The following is an 18698-nucleotide window of genomic DNA, read 5'->3' as shown; positions in this document are numbered from 1 at the left end:
GTTAAATATTTTTACTTACTCGCTGGTTCTTTACAGAAAAAATTTGTCAACCCTGCCTTGTCTAAATGGTAGTAGCTATTCTGGGTCTACTAATGGTGTTGCTTCGCGCAGTGGTATGTGCATTACTTACCATATGATACACTCTACAGAAATGGGCTTCCGTTTAGATTTTGCCCAAATTGCTACATCATCCAAATATATTTCAGTGGAATTAAAGAGGGTTCTGTTCTGTTTTAATGTTAACCTTCAAGAAAGAAATCATTCAGATTTCCTCCCTCTTGAAGGGAAAAACCAGTGCTCTGTTATTTACGGGCCACTGATAGTTTTGAACATCTTAACACGCGACAGAATTTCCCCTTTGAAGTTTTCTGTTTCCAGCATCTAATTACATGGAACTTTCCTGAAGTGAGTTATAAATATGCAGCACCCTGCACTGGACTAATTTGCTCATGTCTGTTGTGGATCCGGGAAGGGCAGATGTTTATCTGAACCCCCTTTGATCTCAAAATCTTCTAGAAACAGGCCCACTTCAGCCATTTCCACAGTTTCCTGGATTTGGGTGTGTCAGAACCACCACCATAGACGTGGGCTACTTCCATGTCTTTTCTTAGCCAAAGCCAGGAAATGGGATGCTGTGGGCTCTTATCACTAGGAACGCTTTTAACAATCATTGAGACAGAAAAAGCCTTCAGAAGTGATTCCTTTTAGGTTAGATTTGAATTTGGAGGCTCCTTCTCATTTAGCCAGCCTTCTTTATCAGTGTATCATCATGAGAACAGGATTGTGGGAGCCCAGGGAAATGCCCGTTTCCTGACTCTTTCACTGGGGTGTGGAGGGCAAAGAGACAGTTTTAAAATGTCTCCACTGTGTCCTGCAGAAGCACTTGGTCAAGTGCGTGGGGCTCCCTGGGTGACTTTGCTACCCTAGTCTGTGCACGCCACCTTGGTGTAGTAGAAGCAGGGTCATGTCATGGCCAAGAGCACACGCTCTGGGTTTGAGTTTCAGTTCTGCTTTTGAGTAGTTGTACAGCCTGCACAAATCACTTCATCTCTTTGTGTTTAAATTTTCTTAGCCATGTAAAGTGGTAATAGTAACACCACTTACTGGTTTTTCTCGAGGAGCCAGTGACTTGCCAGTGACTTACTGTACATACTTGTGCCTGGTACACGGTCAGCATCCAGCGTCAGCGGTTATCACTGCCCTCCCCCACCCCTAGCGACAAGTTACTGTTGTTACCTGGGTGTTTTTTGTTGTTGTTTTTTTTTTTTTAATTTGTCTGCACTGTGTCGGCTGCAGCACTGGGATCTTCGATCTTCATTGCAGCATGCAGGATATTTAGTTGCAGGAGGTGAACTCTTGGTTGCAGCATGTGGGACCTAGTTCCCTGACCAGGGATGGAACCTGGGCCCCCGGCACTGGGAGTCTGGAGTCTTAGCCACTGGGCCAGCGGGGAAGTCCCTGTTGTTACTTGTTGATGTGGGTATGGTGGAGGCCATGAGGCGACAGGAAATAATTGTGGATCTCTGAGTTCTGCCCCATCACCACCTGGCTATTGAAATAGAATGTGTGTTGCTTGACTTAGTTGGGTCATTCAAAAATCAAATTAAGTGATGGAGAAAACGATCACAAAGTTGATTCGGGAGAGCCGGTGCCTTTGAGGTGAAGGCATAGGGAAGTGGACCAGGAACCAGAAAGAGGCTGAAAGGAAGAAAGGGGAACCTTTTATCTGTTAACTTCTTGCTGTGTGCTGAGCTCTACCTGGATGTTTTAAACATAGAGTGTCATTTAATCTCAACAGTAGCCCAGGGAGATATGAATTCTGAATCCATGGTACAGATGGGTAGACTGAGCCTCACAGAGCTGTCTCATTTGTCCTGGCTCATATCAGTGAAACAGTGATTTGAACCCATTTGTATTAGACTCAGATTCATTCTGCTGGACCAGTTTTCATTTCCATCCTCGACTGTCTTCCTAATTATTGTCAAAATCACTTACCTCTGGGTTTCTGCCTAGGTTTCTCCTCTCTGAATTAGGTCATTAACTGAGTGTCTAAAAGAATATACACGCCATGTGAGTTATGGCCACCAGAACCGTGTCAGGGGAGAGGCAGGCAGTGAAACTGTTCACTGGTAACACTGGGTCTCCGTCACTGTATAACTCTGAATAAGCTCAGTGTCCTGTGCATTCTAATTGTTGATGGGACTCTGAGCTCTTTGTGTAGTTTCTCTTTGGAAATGTTAATGTCGGCACGTGCTTCACTCCAACATCAGTCCTTAAATCAAAATACCACATTTGGCCATCTGCAGCTGCCAGTAAACTCAAGGGGGTGAGATGTCTTTGAACCTGCGTAAAGTGGCTGTTAACCTTGGAGGGCCACCCTAGGTCCTTGAATTCAGGAGTCTGATTATCAGGTGAGCACTCTCCTGCTCAAGTCGCCCTTGCTCAGACCCTGCAGTAAGACGCCATCATGGGAGCTTCTCAGATGTTCTCAGACCATACCCATGGTGAAAGCCAAGGGGCATGTATTAAATTCTCTGCCCACTGGCGGAGACTGTTTCAGAGGCAGAAATAAGCTCCACACATCTCTGAGGTACCCTTTAGTTTGCTCCATTTACGCTTGCATAGGATCACTTGTCCCCATCCCTTCTAAACACCCTACCCTTCACAAAGGAGTAAGTGTCAGCAAACTTTCTCAGTAAAAGGATTGAGGGCAAAATTTTTTAGGTTCTGCCGGCCATCCATTGTGGGCTGCAACAACTCAACTGCCCAGTTTTAGCCTGAAAGCAGCCATAGACAATGGCGTGGCTGTGTTCCAGTAAAACTTTATTCACGAGAGCAGGTACTAGACAGGATTTGGCCTCGGGGCACAGTTTCCCCACTTGTGAATTAGAGCTCCTTCGTGACTTGGTTCAATCAATGTTTTCAGCCCTGTGTAGTGGACCTGTCCTCTCAGGTACTGTCCTGGGCCCTGGGGATGCAGTAAGGAGCCACAGTCTTGGTGTAATAGAGCTTCCAGTTAGCTTAAAAAAAAAAAAAAAAAGCTATTGTTAACTAATTACACAGATTGTATAGCTATGACCATTGTTTAATTAGCAACTTGTTGCCTTTATTAATGACTTTTGAAGTAATGATTCATCTTACAATTGATGGTGACACGGATATGAAGAAATCTAGGATTTATTGGTTATTTAAAATACACCAGCTGCTGTGTTTGTTCCTTTGTTCTCTTTTCACAGTGATTGGGCATCTGCTCTGTTCTGGGCAGTGTCTTAGTTGCTGGATGTACAGGGTACCCAAAAAAGATGAGGTATTTTTCTCTTGTGGAATTATCCAACTCTTGAGAAGAAACCAATAGTAAATAAGTAAACACAGGAAGGAAAAGGTAACAGAAAGGTGAGGAGGAAGGTGATGGTCAACAAGGGAGAAGCTGGGGAGAAGTTGGGCTGCAGAGCTAGATCCTGGAGGGCCTCATGGCTGTGGCGAGAAGCTTGGATTTTACTGTAAATGAAATGAGAAGCCCCGGGAGGATTCTGAGCTGGGCAGTGTCAGGATTAGATTTAGGTCTACGAGGTTAAGTGAGTTCTTCAGTCTTCAGAGAGGTTTCTTCACCTGATCATGTTGGTATCCGCTGCAGGCAGGGTGCCCAGAGACATGGAATCAGGTAGTAGAAAAGGATACCCAGACTCCCTCGCACTTCTCTGTGTGATCTTAGGTCAGCCGCTTTCCCTCTCCGGACCTCATTTTCTTTATTTGTACATGGAATAGAACTAGCATCCTTTGAAACTCTTCAGAACCCCGCAGTTCTCTGTGGTTTCTGGGGTGACTCCTCAGGGATCCCCTTGTTGTAACCTCAGTGTAGTACTTGTTCCTTAAAATCTTCTGTCATGAAGCCTTGCTGAAGCTACACCTTGAAAATGGTCCAGCTCCACTTGGTTGCCCCATCTTTGCCATTTTATCCTCATTTTTTTTTCCATCTTCCTTATAGATGAGAGATGACATGTCTGCTAGTCACCATCCAATCAGATGGAGCAAGCTTCATTTCTTATATTTAGATCATGAAATGAGTTCCTTGAGTCCCTCTGCCACCATCATAATTACAATGTAATGCTCTTTGACGTCCGTGGGGGCTGCTAGATGCCAAGCTCCTGAAGTCCTGGAGTTCCGGCCCTCCGGCTCTTTCTCCCCATTATGAGTTCCCGTTTTTTGTTTTTGTTCGGCAGGCCCTTCTGTCACCAGCTTGTCTGACCCACCGCCCCTCCCAGATCACACAGTCCACATGTGCCTAGTCCAGGCTTCACCCAGAGCTGCTGACTTCAGTTGAGTGTTTTGGCCTCGTCACAATTTTTAGCCAAATTCCAGGGTATCCTTAACTATCAGCTGATTTTCTTTTTTTTTTTTTTTTCCCCCTCCTTGAGTTGTCAGATTTGGGCTCTTGAACTTTTCTTCCAGTTTTCCTTTTCCTCTGCTTCACTTCACCACACACAAGGCAGAACCACTTTGCAGTGGCCTTTCTCTCTGCCCAGAATGTCCTCCCCAGGTAGGCACATGGCTCGTTTCCATCTTCAGGTTTTTCAGTCAGAGGCTTCCATCTCAAGGGGTCTGTGCTTAAAACCCCATTTTCAGGACAATAGTCAGAGATAGTCACCTGATTGAGAAATGGGTCATTCAAATATAACTAAGTTGTTGGCAGCTGAATTTGGTCTCAAACCCAGCCATGAGTAGAGCAGTGAAAAAAATGTTCCAGGCAGAGTGGAGAGGCAGTGCAAGGGCCCTGGGGTGGTATGATCATGGAGTAGCCAGAGGTCCATGTGGCTCAGCCTAAGGCTCAGAAAGTAGCAGAGGATGAGACTGCAGAAGGCAGAGGAGCCCACTGACACAGTCCTCATAAAAACTGACTTCTCAAGTGTGATCAACATTATTAAATATGCAGAACCTCAGTCCCCATTCCCAAGCCTACTGGCTCAGAATCTATAGTACAACGGGCATCCCAAGTGATTTGCATACACATTGGTTTTGAGCAGCACTATCGTAAATCTTCTCCCATTTAGCATCACGTAATCCCCAGTTTTTGCCCAATGTCATTCTCTCCCTGCCTTTCCCTGTATGAAGCAGAAGGCCAGTCCTACCCCAGTGATTTTAAGCTTTTAGGGAAAAATTAATAGCTTTTCCTTATAAAAAGTTTTGGAAAACACTGAAGAAACCAGTCCTTGGGCTAAATATCAAAGTTTGGGCTTTCTGTTCTTAGTTTATTTTATATATGTCCCTAAAATTGGTTGAGTTCTTGTTTTGAGGATTTTCTTCCCTTTGCCACCATCACATTCTGTCCATACTCTACAATGCAATGCTCTGTTAATTGGGGTGTGTGCATATGTTTTCAGTATAATTCCATAGGTCTTGATTAGTGCATAGGTCTCCTCTCTGTGCTGATTGTTCATCATATTTTATAAAGGCTTTCTTTTTTCCTGTATAACCAAAGCATTGAAAATATTAGGTTATTAACACACTGAAAAACGCAATCAATCAGATGATTATCATCTAATGTTTTAATGATCACATTTTTAATCCAATTATGCATGTTTGAATCTTTCAAATTTTCTTTAATTAAAGATTGCCTCCTGGCACTGCTATCAGAAATAAGAAATTGAACAGAATTGAGCCAGATATAATTTAATGTTGAAAGGAAACTGCAAGGATAACTGGGCCTCTCTGCATTTAATGGTTGACCATGACTTTAAAGCCCTCATACAAAATTTTCTAATTGATAAGAAAATTTAATCATCTCCGGATATACTCTGTTTGCATTCAAATAAGGTATTTCTTTTTCTAAATAAACCTCCCCTAACTGATTATTCATATTGTCGTTCAGAATGCTTAAAAATGAAAGACAGAGTTGGGTGAAATGTAGACTACTTAATACAGTGTGTATTTAATAAAAAAGTCATACATTATTCATTTTTTCAATTTGAATAACTTTGAATTTAGCATCCCTGTTCCTCATCTTTTTCTTTGATGAACAATTAATTATTAAAATATAATATTGTCTGCATACAGCACTGGGATCCTTGAAAGTGGAATATGAGATTCATTCCTTTTCAATTCTTTTATCTAGTAATGCACAGTACCTGCTTATTATGGTATAATGGAATGAATGGTAGGATAAGCAGAGTGTTTCAAATATTTTTCTCAACTAGTTAAGTGTCTGGGACAGCAATGTTTCAAATTCAAATTACTAATTAGGATAAAAGTTGGAGGCAGAGTGTCCTGATCTGGATGGCTTTAGAGTCAAACTGCCCTTTATAACAGGATTCATTTTAACAAGTACTTATCTGTGCTTATTCTGTGCTTTCCTAAGCCCTTAACTATTGTTGATTCTGGTGGCTCAGACAGTAAAACATCTGTCTACAATGCTGGAGACCCGGGTTCAATCCTTGGGACCGGAAGATCCCCTGGAGAAGGAAGTGGCAACCCACTCCAGTACTATTGCCTGGAAAATCCCATGGACAGAGGAGCCTGGTAGGCTACACTCTATGGGGTCGCAAAGAGTCCACTGAGCGACTCCATTTTAACTAATGTTGATTCATGTAATACTCTCCTGATGAGATAAGCCTTCAGATGAGTCACTGTTATAAACCCATTTTACAGATGAGGAAATAGTTGCAGAAAGATTAAAGTAACTTGTCTTAGGTCAGGCCCTTAGGTAGACTAATTAGGTTTCAATTCCAGAGGCCTGGCTCTAGCAGTCCCTATTAAACAGAGTGAAGTAAGCCAGAAAGAAAAATACCAATACAGTATACTAACACATATATATGGAATTTAGAAAGATGGTAACAATAACCCTGTATACGAGACAGCAAAAGAGACACTGATGTATAGAACAGTCTTATGGACTCTGTGGGAGAGGGAGAGGGTGGGAAGATTTGGGAGAATGACATTGAAACATGTATAATATCATGTATGAAACGAGTCGCCAGTCCAGGTTCGATGCACGATACTGGATGCTTGGGGCTGGTGCACTGGGATGACCCAGAGGGATGGTATGGGGAGGGAGGAGGGAGGAGGGCTCAGGATGGGGAACACATGTATACCTGTGGCAGATTCATTTCAATATTTGGCAAAACCAATACAATATTGTAAAATTTAAAAATAAAATAAAAATTAAAAATAAATTAAAAAAAAATATTTTCTTAGTGAGGGAGTGTAAATTTTTAGATGAAAAGTGCATTCTTCTTTATTTCCAATGGCTATACTCAGAACTCTCGATCTTGGGTCCAGCCAGTTAAGTGCCTTGTGGCTTGTGAGGGCTTTCTGGGCAGTGCCAGAAATACTGGGTAGCATTTCTAAAGTTGTTTCTAACAGTTAAGCATTATGAGTGCCCCCATCTTGCCAGTGGAGCACTCCTATGGGACTGAGCAGAAAACGGAATTTTCAGAAATAGCAGTAATAATTAATGTTTGAGTTGAACTTAGAAAACTCAAGGGAAAAAGAAAACAACTTGAGAGTTAATTCTGTAATGTATGTTCATAGAAAAAATTCTCGTTAACGATGGAGGCCCCTGAAATGTAGTGTGGCCCACCCGCCTTCTTGCTGTGGCTCTAGGATGGCCTTCTACCACTACCCCCTCCGCCCTCCCATGCTTGGCGTGAAATCGGGAGTGGGCACAATGTGGCCCAAGGACCAAATCCGTGTCACTGTTTCCGTGTGGCTTCTGAGCTAAGAATGGTTCTCATATGTGAACCCTAAGTAAGCAAAATCTTATTCCTGCCTTCTCCCCAGTCCTAAAGAATTCCATTCTTCCCATTAGTAGATGTAAATTTTTTAAACTGTCCTCAGTTGTTATTAGCATTTTGAACATCGTTAATAAAGTCGTGGAAATGTGTTTGTTATATAGCTACCTATGTAACATCTTTGGTTTTGCCTCTTGGCCTGCAATACCTAAAATATTACTCTCTGGCACTTTCTAGGAAACATTTGCTAGTCCCTGGCTTAAAACACAAACCAATCTCGGCTGCAAGCCACTGTGCTAATAAGAACATCACGTTTATTAGTCTGATTAATTGTCACTCCTGAGGGGTAAATAGCATCAGTTTTTCCATTTTACAGATAAGGGAAGTAACTCAGAGAGGTTGAGAGCCTTTCCTGAGGTCACACAGCTATTGAATATCAGTTGATTCTGAAGCTCATGCTAGAGCTTTGGCAAAGAAAATTGTAACCTACAGTTCTCAGACTGATGGAGACTATATCAGACATGCTATGCCTCTAAGGCACTAGTAATTCTGTTTAAAAAAAAAAAAAAAAAAGAAAACACATGCAGAAACATTCAAGGAAGTACATGGCTAAGTATAGGCTTAGTAGTTTAGAGGAATAATAATAATAGTAATAATACAAGTAGTAAGAATTAGAGTGAGAATCGTATGTCGTTCATGAGATGTTTAGTCTGTTCCCAGCTCTTTCTGAACTCCATTTGCATACAGATTTATTTAATCTTCACAACAGCCTGGGAAGGTTTAGTAACTAAGATCACACAGTTCACAGGTGGAAGAGTTGGGATCTGAACCCAGTAGAATGAGAATCTGCTCGTTTCACCAGTTTCTGTAGGAATGGAGAAATGAAGGTGCTGATGAAGTTTTAGGCATTTGGTGATATTTCCTGCTCACAGACTTAACTGTTTCTGATTCTCAGTGGTATCTTTGAAGAAAGAATCCAGTCTCCTTAAGTTTTTGACCTTAGGTTTGTTATTCCTCTTTGGTCTCCTATTTTCCCAACTGTAAAATTAAAGAATTGGACTAAATGGGTGGTTTTCAAAGTGTCCCTGGGGTTTCCAGCTCAGCTTCCACCTTGGTGGCTGCACTCTGGCTGTGTGACTTGCCTGGCTCCTGTGTAAGATAGAGTTTGAAGAAAGGGTTCTTCGGCTCCCGAAGCCAGTGACCCAGGGAGGTCTGGTAATAATAAGTACTGAAGCCCCTCCCTTTTTTCCCCCATCACTAGGTCTACCGGCCCCACCACTCATCTTACTGCACCTTTTTTTAAAATCACTTTTTAGGTGCTTTGCAATGTTGTGTTAGTTTTTGTTGTACAGCAAAGTGAATCGTCTATGCATATGCCTATATCCCCTTTTTTTTGGATTTCCTCCCCATTTCGGTCACCACAGAGCACTGAGTTCCCTGAGCTATAGGGTAGGTTCTCTTCTAATGAATTAAACTGGAACCTGTGTCTGAAGCCCTTCGGTTGATTTGGGACAGAGAAACAGTGCTGTATTTGTAGGGGTGGTCCTGCCTACAGTTCCCATCAGTCCTTGCCGAATTTAAGAGCCCGTACAGGAATGGTACATGAAAGTCCCGATTCTCTTGAAACTGTGTTCCCTTTTGAAATTCACCCACCTCTGATTGGCGGGGCAGGTTTTTCTGACTTATCTGTCTATATTCTTTAAAGCCACAGCCTCTTCCCAGAGTGGGTGCTTTCGATGGGGGCTTTGCTGCCCCGGGTGTACAGGGATTGTCCTGTCACTACCTGGCTGCATCCAGCGTGCTTAACTGCAACCCTGATGTTAGGTCAGGCCCCTCAGGGAAAACTCGGAAGATTTTCCTGTCCTTCAGTCCAGAGCCCTTGATCCTCAGGCAGGTTGGTGTGCTGCGGTGTGATGCCAGGTTTACCTACAACACTGGAGGAATGAAGGTGGCGGTTTTTGATGCCAGACCCTGTGCACCCTGTACTGCATGGGGCTTTGTGTTGACTATTTGCACAGCCCAGGAAGTCCAGAAGCAGCAAGCAGAGGCCAAAAGGGTTCTTCTTCCCAGCCAAGCCAGTCCCTGCCAAGCACGCTAACAGAATTTCCCCTATCATTAGGTGGCTGGTAACCAGGTTAAATTAAAGCCTAGACTTGCCAGCGGGTAGAGGGGTGACTCTGTTATTTCCGGCCTTTTATCCCACAGAAATTGCTTTTGTCGTTTTGATTATAGCACCCTATGATGCATTTATTAGTTAACATTTAATTTTCCCCTTTAAAAAGTGAGCTAAAAACCTTTGCAGAATCAGCCAAAGTTTCTGAGCCTCATGAATAACTGCTGGCGCTTTACTCTTCACTAGTGACCCGGGGCTTATTGATTTAACCTCTCCGTGCCTTAAGTTCAACATCTGGAAAATTGGAATATTAGAAGTACATACTCTAAAGGTTTATAAAGGGAAAGGGTGTGGTGATGGCCTAAGACAAATGAGAGCCTGAATTCCAAACTCTGCTACATGGTTGTATATGACAGCACTGGAGATGGTAATAGTAATCCCATGATGTCATGCTTCACGGGACTGTCTTTAAGTAGTAAATAAATCAGTCTTTGCAAAACTCTTAGAACAGGGCCTGGCACATACAGTAAGTGCTGTTTAAATGTCTGTGGTGTGGTGTGCCAAGTCGCTTCAGTCGTGTCCAACTCTGTGCAGCCCTATGGACCCACCAGGCTCCTTTGTCCGTGTGATTCTTCAGGCAAGAATACTCAAGTGGGTTGCCATGCTCTCCAGAGAATCTTCCCAATCCAGGAATTGAACCTTCCATCTCTTATGTCTCCTGTATTGAAAGGCAGGTTCTTTACCACTCGCGCCACCTCGGAAGCCAGTTCAAATGTCTGCAACATGTAAATACTCAGAAGAGTGCTTGGTATATAGTAAAAGTGAAATAAATACTAGGGTTTGTTCAGTAAATCTCTACCAAAAGGAAATTTTCATTTTCATTATTCTAATATGGTTAATCTCTATTGGTTTTTTGCCTTAACCCTCAGTTATATAGATCTCTTGAGTCTAAGGATAACACATTTGCCCAAATACCTGTACTGGTTGTTCTAAAGGAAAAGGCGGGAGGAGGTGTGAGGCTGGAAAGAATATTCCTGTAAGTCACGGGTGTGTCTATGCAGTTACCTAGAGCCTTGCAGTTCCCAGTGTCCAGGGGTGCTCGTGGAGGAGGCCATCAAGGAGCTAAGGCAACCTATTAGCAGGATGGGCTTCCCAGGTGGCTCAGTGGTAAAGATCCGCCTGCCAGTGCAGGAGACATAGGTGATGAGGGTTTGATCCCTGGGGCGGGAAGGTCACCTGGAGAAGAAATGGCAACCCAGTCCAGTATTCTTGCCTGGAAAATCCCATGGACAGAGGGTCCTGGCAGGCCACAGTCCATAGGGTCACGAAAGAGTCAGACATGACTTAGTGACTAGACAACAGTAACCTTATTACAGCCCTAAAAGAAATTCCAGACTAGGCATTTGAATAGCCAGGTGGAGATCACAACCTTCTTTGGCTTATGAGAGAAGCTAGATGATCTACTGTGTCTAATGGGGAGAGTTATAATATAGTCCCCTAATCTCTTGTACTGTTCCTTCCTGCCTCAGGACCTTTGCACATGCTGTTCACACAGCTTAAAATGCTCTTCTTTTCCTGTTCAGTATTCACCTAGTTAACTTTAGCTTCTTTAGCTGAATCAGAATTGTGCAAGCTCTGGTGTCAAGGTGCCTGGGCCCATATCCCAGCTCTGCAACATAGGAACTGAGCTCTTCTCTCGCTTGTTGTCCTCATTGAGTTATTGTACAATATCAGTGTTGGGTCTCAACTTAAATGGCATTTCCACTACCTAAGAGAACACCCCTCCACTTTTGTAAAAAGAAGAAGCCTATTTTCTGGGCCATCATTTTATAAATTCAGGGCCATGCCTTGGTTTGATTTCACTCTGATGTGAGTAAGCCTTGGATGAAGCCATAATGAAACTGTTACCAACTGTGGAATTGCAGTTTATAGTTGCCGTCATTTCGTTTTCCTTCTTCATCTCATGGGTGTCCCAGAGTTTGTTCACCTGATGATTAGTTCATAAGTATTAGATGGAAAAGGGGTCTATGATGCAACAAGGGTGGGTATAACTGAATCGCTTTGCTGTGCCCCTGAAACTAATACAACATTGGAAGTCAACTATATTTCAATAAATAATTTTTAAAAATTAAAACAGACATTAAAAATGGACTTAGCACAACTCTGCTATATTTAAAATGGGTAACCAACAAGGACCTACTGTACAGCACAGGGAACTCTGCTCAGTGTTATGTGGCAACCTGCATGGGAGGGGTGTTTGGGGGAGAAAGGATACATGTATATGTATGGCTGAGCCCCTTTGCTGTCCACCTGAAACTGTCACAACACTGTTAATCAGCTGCACCCCCAATATAAAATAAAAAGTTAAATAGAAAGACTTAGTTAAAAAATATATAAAACATCTCATTAATAGTTTTAACTGTGATTAACTATTGAAATAATATTTAAAATACAGTGGATTAATTAAAATTTATGAAGGCTTAAAAAATGTTGGAAAGGAATGAGGTAAACAAAACCACGTCTGTTTCTTTTCTGCAGGACTCAGGGACTCGACTGTGCTAATGTTTTGCCTGTTTCCTGGGGACAGAGAGAGGGGTTGCAGTGTTGCCCGGTGCTGTTCACCATGAAACCTGTTTTTCATGAAATACAGCGCTGTGCGAAGTCTCAGAACACACCCTGGGAAATGCTGCTTTGTTTTCCATGGCTCTCCCACCACCAAATGCTCATGCTTCTCAGGATGTAAACAAACACAAGACTTGTGACGTGGCGCCCGACGCCGAGGGTTTTGACTGTGTGTCTGCCGCGTAGCAGGACTTAACCACTGTGTTTTCTTTTCCCTCTTCTCCCAAACAGAGAAGGAGACCTTTCTGGATCCTTTCATCCTCCGGGACCTCCTGCCTGCATCCCTGGGCAGCTATTACAGGTACACAGGTTCTCTGACGACCCCACCGTGCAGCGAAATTGTGGAGTGGATAGTGTTCCGGAGGCCCGTCCCCATCTCTTACCATCAGGTAGCTACTTAGCCCCCAGAGGGCTTCCATGCTTAACTTGTTTTGTGTTGACTTAACCTGATGACATTGCTAGAGTATAACCAGGATAACAATTTTGTTTTTTGGTATCCTTTGCTTCTCACTGATTCTTTACATATTTTTGCACCCGGGAATTGTAAAATATAAGACATGGCTTGCTCAGCCACAAATGAACTTAGTTGAAGAGAATAGCAGGCATGAAAGCAGATATCTTGTAAGTATTCAGTCTTGAGCAGATAAATGCCACCCTCTGTGATGATGAGACCTTATGCCAGGAACTGTTGAGCTCTTTATATGCGTTAACTCATTTAGTCTTCATGAGCAGTCTTATGAGGTAGGTGCTGTTCATACCTTCATTTTATAGAAGAGACACAACAGAAGTGAAGTGATCTGTCAAGGTCACCCAGCCAGCTGCGAGGCCAGGATGTCTGACCCCAAGGTCATGCTCTGAGCTACTAAACCTCCTCAAAGTTCAGAAAAGAGAAATTGGTATACATGAAGAAATGAAGGGAAAAATGCCACCAATGGAGCTCTTTCTATATGATAGGCATTTTACATGTAATCAATTTAGTTGCGAAACAACATTGAGAGTTTGGTATATTGCACACAGGTGGTACAGGTAAGGACAACATCATGGTGTGGAGAAGTTGAATAACATGACCAAAGATTCATGGTCAATGAAGATTGAAGCCAGAAAACCAAGCCTGAGTTTGTCTAATTGCAAACCCATGTTGCTGACCCCTACATTGAACTGTGTCTCTCTGAGTATGACCTGGCAGATGTCATAGTATGCTGGGCTTAGGCTGAGCTCTTAACTGTGGGTAGGAATTTGGTGAAATGCAGATGAGATTAGGGGAAAATATCAGAGAAAGAGGATCCAGCAGGGGGTGAGAGGTCTTGACATCCCCTCACCCCATGAGGATTAACAGATGGAATGGGGAAAGAAGGCAAATATGATTTTTGATGAAAAATGCAACATGTATTGCAGTAAAAGAAGAGTAGACTTCTCCATAATTTCATAAAATGGGACCAAGAACAATTGGTAGGATTTGTAAGACCATGTGTGGATTTGAGCTGTTGACTCAGGACTGTTTGAAAAATGGAACATTCTTATCAGAGACATCCATACAGATGCATCCTTAACGTTGGTCAGCTAGGGATGAAGCTAATGTCAAGGAAGGGGGAAGTTTTCAAATTACATGATAAATTAATATAACAGAAGAAGACACAGGCAACAAGATTAAGAACCTGGCTGGCATGGGAAATAGTCCAAAGATTTTTATAACAGGGCAGAGAGTACAGTAAACGGCATGGGAGAAATAGAATTGGATGGTATCCTGGTCAGGGCTGTTTGGGGTATCAGAAACAGAAACGCACTTAAAATAGCTTCAGTAGAGGGAATATTTGAAGGAAACCAGAGTAGGGACATCCTGAGATGAAGACATCGTGACCAGGACTGTTACTAGCAAGTGAGGCACGAGTTGTACTCTGTCTTTTAGGGGCCAGCTCTTACATCTTAAGAGTTTCTGCCACAGCTTTGTGATTCTGTCCTTTTGCAAAACTCTGGTGCTGTCTCTCTGTCCCAGTTTGAGTGTGGTTTTCTTTGGAGGGGATTGGAGCCCAGTATGGTTTGTTGTTCATTTGTTAAGTTGTGTCCAACTCTTTGCAACCCCATGAACAGCAACACCCCAGGCTTCCCTGTCCTTCACAGTCTTCTGGAGTTTGCTCAAACTCATGGCCATTGAGTTGATGATGCCATCCAACCATCTTATCCTGTGTCGCCCCCTCCTCCTCCTCCCCTCAATCTTTGTCAGCATCAGCGTCTTTTCTGAATTGACTGTTCACATCACCTGCCGAAGTACTGGAGCTTCAGCTTCAGCATCAGCCCTTTCAATGAACATTCAGGGTTGATTTCCTTTAGGAGTGACTGGTTTGTTTTCCCGCTGTCCAGGCAACTCTGAGGAGTCTTCTCTAGCACCACCCAGCTGCCAGCTGTTAGTGGTCTGGGTCTTGGGTCAAGTATTCAGAAAGATAGATCTGAGTAGAAGTTATCCAACAGCAAGTTGGATGGCCTTGGTCTTGTGTCCATTTCTTCATAAATCAGCAGAGGTGCTGGTTGTGTCCTGAGACATCAGTGTTTGTTGCCATTCTGGGCAGGGAGGGAGGTGGGAAGGGAGCAGATTATCTAGAAGGACCTATGTGACGGAGAGAGATCCCACTAGAAAATGTAGGAGCTGTGGGACCAGGGGAAACAGGTTAATTTGGCCTTACTGCAGTTGGCAGGCATTTTACTTTCAGATTTTTCTTTTTTTCCTTTTAATTCCATTGTGATGAAAAAAGAAGGACTAGCAATTTGGTTGCTGAACAGGATCTGCTGGCTTTAAGAAGATAATGAAATATAAAACAAATTTTCTTCCTCATGGTGAGGCCAGCATTGTTTTATTAAAATGTAAGAAAACTGCAGTCCAAATATTTATATCCTCAAGGTTCGGGGTGGGGGACAGAGCTTTGAAAAGGGACCCTTTTTGTCGATTAAGATAAATGCTTTTGTCTTCAAAGATATAAAGGCTTGAGATAATGAGGTTAGAAAATTCAAGTTTGGCTTTTTTTGTTTTGTTTTTTTTTTGGAGGGTGCCATGTGAGGGGGAGGCATAGAGAGGTAATTGTTTGGCTGAGGTGAAATAGACCTTTAACACATAACTGGGTTTTACTGCAGTTTGGTGAATCTTAAACAAAATACAGAGTTTTAGGCTTGGATGTCTTGTCAAGTATTTGTCAATGAGAAGCATTTTGACATTTGGGAACTGGGTATCTTAAAAAGTGCTTTGTTAACATCTTTTTATGCTTCTACTCTGCTACTCATACTCTCAAAGAGAAATAATGGAAGAGTTTTGTTTTGTTTTGTTTTTCCCTGTGATTTTCAGTCTATGACCTCTCTGTAGGTACTATTGTTTCAAGAGAATGGTGAAGAAATAAACTAGTCATACTGGCTCCCCAGTTTCTTGCCTCTGAGCCGTCTTTAGATAATGCTTCACTTGCATCAAGCACAGCTTCATATATCCCTTCCTGTTTCCCAAGGGAGGAAGCAACTCATTTTCATGTGGCCACACTGATTCCTTGCTGGTGAGCTGAGTGGAGGTCACCGCTGTGTCAGTCCTCAGACAGGAAAGTGTTAGCCATCCAAGTATTGTCGTTTCAGCCCTTCCCACCTTGCGCCTGCCAACATTCTTTCTGTAGTTAGCACAGAATGTTCATTTCAGAAAGGCAAATGGCCAATTCAGAGAAGACAAGTAGACAGAATTCCATGTCTGCTTCTGTCAGGGGGAAAAAAAAAAAGCTTTCCTAGTCATTCATCCTTCCTTTTCTCCAAAGGCTCTTGTCTTCTACAGGGTGGGGACCTGTCAGCAGTGAAAAGGAGAGCAGGTTCACCCTAAAATAGAGTGCTGAGCACTCACTGTTGACTTACATGATGTGGATGTCTTTCTGAGTAAATATGAGCCTCTTTTGTGGGTTTCCTTGGGCATTCAAACCAACCCTGCAGCCAGTGAGCTCTGACACTGGCTTCTGTGATAATCTAGATTTGAATGTGGTGTAGGTAATGGAATCACGTTGGTTGGCTTGGTTGATCAGCAGTCAGCATGGCTTGTGTGGCTCCCCTCAGGTCGACTGTAAATATCAGGCAAAAATCCAACCATGATTTTGTCACCCAAACAAAACGGCAGCATCCTCAGTCCTGGCACAGGAGGCCAAAGGAACAGGGACTAGCACATTGAGATGGGTCCCTGCCTTGTGTTCATGATCAGTCAGGGAACATGATAATTTTTAGTCTACTATCTAGGATGTGTTTTATTCTATAGCAGTGGCTGTCAGATGGTGATACTTTGGCCATCGGAGACTATCCCAACCTTCACTTTCCAAGACTGTTGGCTTCTATAGTTTGAAATATGACACTACATATAATCTCCTAGCATCAGTTTTGTTGAAGTGCTTCTTGGAGGTTCTATCAAAAAGACTAGTTTATTTGTTTTATTTGCATGACTTCTAAAAAATTGAAGTTAGATGATTTTTTATTGGAGTTCATAGTTGATTTACAATAGTGTGCTAGTTTCAGATGTACAGCAAAGTGCCTCAATTATATATATATATTTCAGATTATTTTCCGTTATAGGTTATTACAAGAGGTCCAGTATTGTTCTCTATGTTACACAGTAAATCCTGTTATGTGCCTGATTTATGTACAGTAGTTTATTAATCCTATACTCTAAGTTATCCTTCTACACCACTTTTCTCTTTGGTAACCATAAGTTTGTCATCTATGTCTATAAGTCTATTTCTGCTTTGTATATATATTCATTTGTATTTTTTTATATTCCACATATAAGTCATATCATATAATGTTTGTCTTTTTCTCTTTGACTTACTTCATTTAGTATGATATTCTAGGTCCATCTATGTAATTGCAGATGGCAGTATTTCATTCTTTTATACGGCTGAGTAATATTCCATTGTGTGTGTGTGAAGGGGGGCACAACTGGTCATCTATTAATGGGCATTTGGGCTGCTTCCATGACTTGGCTGTTATAAATAGTGTTACTATGAACATTGGGGTGCATGTGTCTTTTCAAATTAGTTTTTGTCTTTTCCAGATACATTCCCAAGAGTGGGAATGCTAGATCATATAGTAGCTCTATTTTTAGTATTTTGAGGAACCTCCATGCTATTTTCCATAGTGGCTGTACCAATTTACACTCCCACCAATAGTGTAAGAAGGTTCCCTTTTCTCCACACCCTCTTCAGCATTTATTATTTGTAGACATTTTGATAATAGCTATTCTTAACCAGTGTGAGGTGATACTTGATTGTAGTTTAACTTTGCATGTCTATAATAAGTAACAATATTGAGCATCTTTCATGCCTTCATTGGAGGAATGTCTGTTTAGGACTTCTACTCATTTTTTGATTGGGTCGTTTGTTTTTTGGATGTTGAGCTGTATGTTTTGGAAATTAACCCTTTGTCAGGCACATTGTTTCCAAATATTTTCTCCCATTTCATAGGTTGTGTTTTTGCTTTATTGATGGTTTACTTCGCTATGCAAAAGCTTTTAAGTTCAATTAGGTTCCATTTGTTTACTTTTGTTTTTATTTCTTTTGCTTTGGGAAAGTGACCTAAGAAAACATTGCTACAATTAATGTCCAAAAATGTTTTGCCTATTTTCTCTTCCAGGAATTTTATGGTGTTATGTCTTATATTTAAGTCTTTAAGCCATTTTGAGTTGATTTTTGTGTATTGTGTGAGGGTGTGTCCTAACTTCACTGATTTACATGCAGTTGTCCACCTTTCCCAACACTAGTTCCTGAAGAGATTTTCTTTTCCCCTTTATTTATTTCTGCTTCCTTTGTTGTAGATTAACTAACCATTGGCATATGGGTTTATTTCTGGGCTCTCTCATCTGTTCTGTTGATCCATACATCTGTTTTTATGCCAATAGCATGCTGTTTTGATTATTGTAGCTTTGTAATATTGTCTTAAGTCTGGGAGGGTAATGCTTCCAGCTTTGATTTCTTCTCCCTACTCCTCCAGGATTATTTTAACAATACAGGGTCTTGTGTAGTTCCATATAAATTTTAGGAATATTTCTTCTAGTTCTGTGAAAAATGTCACGGGTTATTTGATGGGGATCATGTTACATCTATAGATTGCTCTGGGTAATCTGGCCATTTAAACATTACTTCTTCCAGTCCACAAGCATGGGATATCTTTCCATTTCTTTGGGTCACCTTCAGTTTTCCTTATCTGTGTCTTATAGTTATCAGCATATAGGTCTTTCACCT

General features: G+C 42.0%; 1 protein-coding gene across 4 annotated transcripts in view; it reads left to right on the top strand.

The window, feature by feature from the left end:
- The window catches only part of PTPRG (protein tyrosine phosphatase receptor type G), a 774504-nt gene that overhangs the window by 607594 nt on the left and 148212 nt on the right, over nt 1–18698 (top strand). For all 4 annotated transcript variants that reach the window (XM_024982945.2, XM_024982946.2, XM_024982944.2 and 1 more), the window contains 1 exon segment: nt 12691–12848. In XM_024982945.2, the coding sequence (XP_024838713.1) occupies nt 12691–12848 (158 nt within the window).

This window comes from Bos taurus, chromosome 22 (assembly GCF_002263795.3).
Source record: "Bos taurus isolate L1 Dominette 01449 registration number 42190680 breed Hereford chromosome 22, ARS-UCD2.0, whole genome shotgun sequence".
Lineage (NCBI taxonomy): Eukaryota > Metazoa > Chordata > Mammalia > Artiodactyla > Bovidae > Bos > Bos taurus.
The sequence above is the reverse complement of the archived record's forward strand: the minus strand, read 5'-3'. Positions and strand labels throughout refer to the sequence as shown.